General features: G+C 39.0%; 1 protein-coding gene across 5 annotated transcripts in view; it reads left to right on the plus strand.

Annotated features, from left to right (window-relative positions):
• Positions 1 to 7,914, plus strand: part of LOC107715969 (EH domain-binding protein 1-like) — a 149,902-nt gene that overhangs the window by 28,271 nt on the left and 113,717 nt on the right. For all 5 annotated transcript variants that reach the window (XM_016522246.1, XM_016522249.1, XM_016522247.1 and 2 more), the window contains exons 3-5: positions 2,863 to 2,920; positions 4,857 to 4,952; positions 6,341 to 6,394. In XM_016522246.1, coding sequence (XP_016377732.1) covers positions 2,863 to 2,920; positions 4,857 to 4,952; positions 6,341 to 6,394 — 208 coding nt within the window. The remainder of the gene's footprint in view (positions 1 to 2,862; positions 2,921 to 4,856; positions 4,953 to 6,340; positions 6,395 to 7,914) is intronic.

Raw genomic sequence — 7,914 nt, forward strand, 5'->3', positions numbered from 1 at the left:
CACTGTTGTCGCTTGCAAAATCAAAATGACGGCACCGTGGGTGTAAACTTACAGATTAAGGGGTGGTAATATTATAATGAGATCCCTTTGCCACGTCACCAAGTGAGCAAAATCAAACGCGCTCGTTTTCTCAGACGCTTGCAGAAAAAGGCTTACCAAAACAAAGTTACTGGGTTAATCTTTTTCACGTTTCCTTGGTTGGTAGATGCACCGGGGACCTGATTATAGCACTTAAAACCTGGAAAAGTCAGATTTTCATGATATGTCACCTTTAAATAAACCTTTGTAAGGTCTTTTTTATACCTTATTAGTGTCATGTTTTATGTCAAATTATTAAACTTTTATATTTATATACTTGTTTTAAATTTTTTACTTTTTTTAATTAAAACAAATTTATTAGAATAGGTTAGGTTAGGTTAGGTTAGGTACACTTTATTGTCCCTGAGGGAAATTTGTCTTAGGCTCAGAAATACAACCACCACATCACATACAACACATACTAGTAGAGAATATATAAAAAAAAAAAAAAAAAAAAATATATATATCTGGCCTCATAAGCTTTTTTTACATTTCCATAGCACTTATCTAGGATTCTGTCTTTACGTGTTCCACATTTTATGTATTGTTCAAACCCGGGCAAGAACAGTTCCAGCTTGCAATGATTAAAGTCACCTAAAATAAATACAGGAGCGTCTGGTGAGCCTTGTAGTTGTTGATGAACACAATCCGCGATATACTCTGCTGCTCTCGCCGCATTTCCACTAGGAGGTACATAGGCCGCACAAACAACAATGCTTCCGAATTCCCTCGGTAGATAAAAGGGTCTCATTTTCAAGCATAAAACTTCAACATCGGGGCAGCAGAATGTGTCCTTGATTGTGTACTGTTTACACCAGTTGTTACTCACATACACAGCTATACCACCGCCTCTGTATTTCCCCGATTGCACACTTCTATCCGCCCGCACAAGCGTGAATCCTTCCAACTCCATGGCCGCGTCGGGGATATCCTGATGAAGCCATGTTTCCGTAAACACCATCAAACTTGAAGTGCGGTACTCAAAACATGCTTTGGAGTTCACACGAAGTTCTCCCATCTTTCCATGCAGGGATCTAGCATTACACAGAATCATCGACGGTAAGGGTGGTCTACTCCCTCGTCGTCGAAGACGCTGCCGTATTCCGCCCCTCTGGCCTCTTTTCCTTTGCCTTCTATTTCGCTCAGGTTGCACCCTCACGCAGGCAGGTAGGTTCGGCGGAGGTAATCCCATTTGGCAAAGCGCGAGCAAAGTATCTCGGGTATAGCTAATAGGCGTCCATGTTTCCACACCTGCATATACCGTGCACTGCGCCAAGTATCCCCATATGACTGTTACTAGACAGGCAAGTTGGACGATCATCGCCATACGAGCGTCGGATTCGTCACGATAAGATAAAATAACAATAAAAAGTACGAACAGACTGATGTAGTGGAGCACGAGCCCGGGTCGCAAGCAGAGCAGCGCCACCGGAGTGAGTGAGTACACATTAGTATTACATAATGATACATTGATACATATTATGTAATCGAACATATTTTTCACGACTCTTTGATGAATAGGAAGTATTCAAAAGAACAGCGATTATTTGAAATGGAAATATTTTGAAACATTATAAATGTTTTTACTGTCACTTTTGATCAATTTATACATCCTTGCTGAATAAAATTTCTTTCAAAATCATTGTGACCCATCCATGAGGAAACTCATTGTAAAACTTTGATAAGATCATGTGAAAAGAGAGAACTGCAGTAGTGCATGTCAACTAGCCTAGAGAAAACACACAAGTCCAAGTAGGAATGGAAATAGAAAGAGTTTTGGTATTTCAGAGCGAGAGATGACTGAAAACAGATTGTTTTCAGTGCTCCATGTCAAACAGAGCATGATGCTGTAGGGCAGGAGGGAATGTGAGTGTGTTCTAGAAATGTAGAGAGACACAATGGAGCATCTGTGTATGGTTTCTGTGATGCTCTCTTGCTGGTTTCCCAGACACTTTTTAAGTCTAGTCATTGTTTGAAATGCTCTATCATTGCTGATTCTCCACAGAAAATCCTTTGGGGGGGGGGAGTACTGACGTTTTTCTGTTCCTGGGAAACTGATCTGTATAGTAATCTAGAATAATCCAGACACTCAGCAGGAGATGCCTTAGATGGGCATAGATCAGCCTTCTGTCTGCTCTATCATGTTTGGAATGGTTTAGATGAGGACAGTAATGTTTCTGAAAATGAGACGCATACACCACACATGCATAAACGCACACCTGTCAGATTGCAGTCAAGCCTCTTACTGCTGGTAATCCAATTCAAGATTGCGAGTCCTGGTTCCTGTGTGTGTGTGTTCTCTCTCTCAGCCCTGCTCAGATGTGCTGAAACCTTTTTCTCCTTCTAGTCTTATAGTTTGTTTATCTTTAAACCTTTTGATCGTTCGAATTGTGAGTGTGTATTGTGCATGTTGTACCGTAAGGTGTATTTGTGCTTTAGTGTGAGGGATGAATTGAACTCCATTAACACATTCATCTAGCGCGCACACACTGGCCTCTGAAAAGCAGTGAGTTTGTTTGCTGCTGGGCTAGGCTGTGTGATATGGGCATGAATTGATTGACTTTGAGCTCTTTCTTGAGAAGGCTGGTCAGCATCTTTCTCTCTCATTTCTCATCTGATCTTGTTCTCTGTTGATTGACAAGTGATTCAGACTCAAATTTGCTGTAGCTTGTTCACAGCAGAACTGAAATCTGAAGCTCTGGTAGTGTTTCTTTTAGATAATGTGCTTGTTAAATACTTCATTAGTGCTTGTTGAATTTTTTTTCTCTTGTGTTCTTTTTTTAGGCAACCGGACAAGCTAGTTGTTGTCTGGACACGCAGGAGCCGAAGGAAATCTTCCAAGGTGGGTAATATTACTTTTTTATTTTTTTTATGCAGTTTCAAACAATGCCTCAAGTAGGTTTACATGTGCAGTAACTAGTGGGTTTTTGCGTAGTTGAGCTACATTCTTAATATAAAATTTGATGGATTAAATACACATCACAGATCAGCTTTTGGAGCAGACACACAATTAGGGATGCACCGATACCACTTTTTCCAGTACTCGCCCGATACCGATACTTTAATTTTTGGTACTTGCCGATACCGAGTACCGATACCAATATTTTTATTGCATTTGTAAATTTTTTAAATATTGGGTACAGAAACCAAAAGAGTATGTATAATGTTAGTTGGTTAACTTCATTTATCAAATAGATACAGTCAAACCAAAATTTATTCAGACGCCTTCAACATTTCTCACATTATCACAGTTTATTCGCTATAGTTTAGAAAATGGTAATAAAATATGACAAGAACTCAGAGTTAAACTGAGTCAGAACAAATTCAGCTTGATAATGTTAGATAACTTTGATAGAAAGGTATGTAATAGATTACAATCAACCAAAAATCAGACAGCTGTTAGTATGACAGTATTTACACAGCTATCAATTCTTAGTCGGGCGACCCTTAGCCTTAATAACAGCCTGTAGTCTCCTGGGCATGCTGTCAACCAGCTTCATGCAAACCTCAACTTCAATGTTTTTTCCCAGACTCGGTCTGAATAATTTTTGGTCCCAAATTTGCATCAGTTTTACAGATAGTCCACTGTATGAAGAATGTTTGGGTATGATTTGTCACAGTTTACTTTATTTTGCTTGAACATCAAAGATCACACAACAGAATTGTGCGCGCTCTCTCTCTCTCTCTCTCTCTCTTTCGCTCTCGCTCTCTCCCTACCGTTAAGTAACTTGTGCATTGTTTTACTTACTTGTTTTTGACATATCCGACCGAACTACAAACTTTCCAGTGATGTCTGTGAGAAAGATATATTCACTCGACAAGCTCGCGCATCTGCGCCGCCGTGCGCTCAATCCACTCAGCGTGCTTTTTTTATCAGCTCACGCACTTCAGCTATACAGGCGTTAATACTGAATGTTTAACGTTATATTCATTGCATACATATACTTCGTAGTAGACATCCTTAACTCCATTCTGCTGTCTGTTGTTCTGTTGTCGGTGTTTCTTTGTTTGAATATGGCGCTTATCACTTGCTGTGTGGTATCCGCGTTTGGTATCGGGGCATTTTTACGAGTACGAGTACAGGAGCTCAGTATCGGGCCCGATACCGATGCCAGTATCGGTATCGGTGCATCCCTACACACAATGCTGAAGACAATTTTAGCCCAATTAGCTTTTATACATGCTGGACAATGTTGAGCTACAATTACATTATCTAGCTCTGTAAGTCTGACTTAACAAAACCAGACTAGTACTGTAAGAGTAGTCTGACTGAAGTGTTTATATGACATTTTAGTTTTAGTCCAACTGAAATCAAACTTTTAATGTGCATATAAATGCACTTAATTATTGAGCTAATGATGTGAGTATGGGATGGCGCAGTTTCTTGTGCTGATATTGGCTCAAAAATTATGCACATCAACTTTAATGAATCATTAAAGCTTTATGTAACAACGTATCACTCCAAATTCATGCAAAAATCATGTTTTTGTCTTGTTTTCCAGTTAAAATGTCTAATTTACTTGTAGCAAAATGACTTAATGATAAGTCTTATGCTTCATGCTTAAAACTTAAAAAAAATCTTCCAATGGGGTAAGAAAAATATATTTAATTCAAACTGGAAAACAAGACAGAAATACTAAGAAAATAATTTTTTGCAGTGTAACAACGACTAGATTGTGTATTTTATTTTATTTTGTATGAGTAAAGCTGTTTGTTTTCTTGTGTCTATTATAATCATTTTGTGTATCATCTAATGTATTTTTATTTTTTTTTTACAGTCTCATAGCTGGCAGCCTGGCATTAAGAACCCATATAGAGGAGTGGTGGTGTGGCCTGTTCCAGAGAACATAGAGATCACTGTCACACTATTTAAGGTAAACACATGCACTTACACACACACATTAAAAACACTTTCATCTAGGGGCCAAGTAGGCCTAGACGTTATTGGGGCCAGTTGTAGCAGTTGGCTTTTTCCCAGAAGCTGATTGGTTGAGATCTGCAGGTCTGCTAGTGTCTAGACGTCCTGATTCCACTTTAATTTAACTTCCACAGTCCAAATTTTAACCCCCTTCTCAAGTGTGTGTACAGCAGAAACTGACACGGCAGCAGGAAGTCTGTGCTTGGTATTTTAGTCTTTTTGAAATGCCGGTCAGCAGATTTTTACATCTGGCACGAGAGAAGTGAGACCTTACATCCTCAATTGTCAGACCCAGGTGCAGCCATAGAGGAAGTACATCTATTAGACACAAAGAGAGAGAGAAGTTTGTAGATCGGAGGCTCCTCCTGCTAACAGCACAGGATTTGAGATGACAGTACTCTTGTCTCAGATGACATTCTGACAACAATTCTGACGTTGAGTTCGGAATTTTAAATATATTGATATATAACTTGTATTAAGCATACATATGTATAGTGGTATGTACAGTTTATTACTATACTTAAGTATGCATAAAAAATGTATGTGTATATACACACACACACACACACATTTTATATAAATATTTTCACATACATACACATCACACATGCAAGTTACGAGCTAGCGCTGACAGGCTGGTGTTGAATATCCTCTAACAGTCTCCACATTGTGTTTTACATAGGTCACACACACAAAGTGCTTGTCCAAGCTTTTTCCTTATCAGCCCTCTCCTCACCAAACCACGCTAACACACACTAATCAGTGTCATGTACAACTACATCTCCCAGAGTTCATTGCAGTAGGTCAATTTGGCATTCAGGAGTTCACGAATGTTTCATTTGTGCACCGCCAACCTTGCAGTCAGCTGACCGGGATAGTTCCAGAACAGCAGGTCAGGTGAACTGTATGTATTTGCATCCTCATATACACATTTACCTGACTAATAAACCTGATTCAACTTTGAAATAGGCTCACAACATAGATCAGTATGAGAAGAATTTATCTGACTTGTATGAGACAGGCAGATCACTTTCTCTGTGACCTATTGCACTGCAATTGGTCATTATATTACTGATGTAGCCAGATGAAGCTTTAGGTAAGTCATTTATGGAAACGTCTACATTCTTTGTATGTTTTGCATTTTATTTCCCTCAAGAAATGCAGATCTTGCTTTGATCTCTATTGTTGATCAGTAAATGGAGGTTGATTTGATCTGTGGAGTTGCTTTTCCCCAGTATCTCCGTTACAAAAGACACTAAAAACAGGCTTTATTCTGAGACTTCTTTAATGAGCCTCGTCTCAGGTCATATGCCATCTAATTAATTTCCACATTCTGTTTTTCAGGATCCCCACGCAGAGGAGTTTGAAGACAAAGAGTGGACCTTTGTTATTGAAAATGTGAGTGCTTTTATTACACTCTTGTGGTTCTGGTGAGTTCTGCTATGTATGTGCAGCCTGACACCTAGTGCTCAAATAGAGTATTCACACTAATGTTACAGATTCAGAGAGCCAGGATGAAGAATATCTGATTTGAGGCAGAAGATGTTTGTGTCACTTCGTGTCTGTTGTTCACTCATAGTTGTTGTCGTGTCTTAGATTAAAAGCAGATTACTTGTCTGGATGTTTTTTCAGAACCAGAACTAGCCTTTATTGAGCAAAACACAATTTTAATACAAATACGAATGCTTCACCATGCCAAATGGCTTTTGGCTTCTAGAAAATTGCCAGCTGTTTTGCTCTTGTAATGCATTGATTGTTGGAAATGTTTGTCTTGATGCTGATTTGTGTTTCGGATGCTTTTAGATGTCCCTCTGGTGTTTCACAAGATTGCTGTGGTAGATCTTTGCAGTGCGATTGGCTAGCTGGAGGACAGGGCTGTCCATAAACATGGCCGTGCTTGGCGTCTGTTTGGCTAATTATCTTGTGGCTTGTTGGAGCGCACTTTCATGACAGGAAAAAACAAAAATGAGACTTTCAGGGGCTCGAAGACTGCTTTTGACTGCTCATTGCTCTTTTATACTGAAGGAGGAGATACTTTGCAGTCTCTCTGCATGTGTTTTATATCCTCAAAGACACACACACCCACACACACACACACAGGGCTCTGAAAGAAACACACAATTTGAGACTTAAAACTCTATAATAAATGCTGAGAGAATCTGGGAACACGTGCTGAGCAAAACACGTCAATTAGGGATGTTATCTTTGTATAATATTGCTGCTTTCTCTCTCTTGTAGCAGGCCTCTGATTAGAGATCAGTAAACATCACAGGCTGTTCAGTGGAATTGTCTGAGCTGTGTTTTGTGGTTTCCTTTGCCGCAGAAGAATATTGTAATCTAAAAATACACTGGTGACTGTAAAATTTTTTTTCTTTATGTTCATCCATCTTCACTTCCCACCAGTTTCAATATACCTTTGTTTAAATTACCCACTTTTACATGTTCAGAATGGCATAATAGTTAGTTACACCTCCGCTCAAAAGTTTGGGGTCAGTGAGTGCTTTCTTTAATACTTCTATTCAGCAAGTATACATTAAATTTATCAAAAGTTACAGTAAATGTATTATTGTTTCATTGCATGTTATTTTGAACTTTCATCACGTTTTTTTAAAGAATCCTGAAAAAGTCTAAGTTTCCACAAAATATATTGAGCAGCACAACTGTGTTTAGCTTTAATAAGAAGAAGAAATGTTACTTGAGAACCAAATCAGCATATTAGAATGATTTCTTATAGTATCAGTCACGCTCAGTGTTGCCAAGTCCGCGGTTTTCCCGCGGAATTGGGCTACTTTAACACTTGCCGCGTTTTGTAGTTTTGGGCTAGTTTAATTAAAGTAATTTTAAGCCATTTAAGCCCAAGAAATCTCAATGCGGTACTCACGCACTGTGATAGAGCGTTTCTATGCGCACCGCTCACA

This window comes from Sinocyclocheilus rhinocerous, unplaced genomic scaffold, assembly GCF_001515625.1.
Source record: "Sinocyclocheilus rhinocerous isolate Xijiao unplaced genomic scaffold, SAMN03320098_v1.1 scaffold749, whole genome shotgun sequence".
Classification (NCBI taxonomy): Eukaryota; Metazoa; Chordata; class Actinopteri; order Cypriniformes; family Cyprinidae; genus Sinocyclocheilus; species Sinocyclocheilus rhinocerous.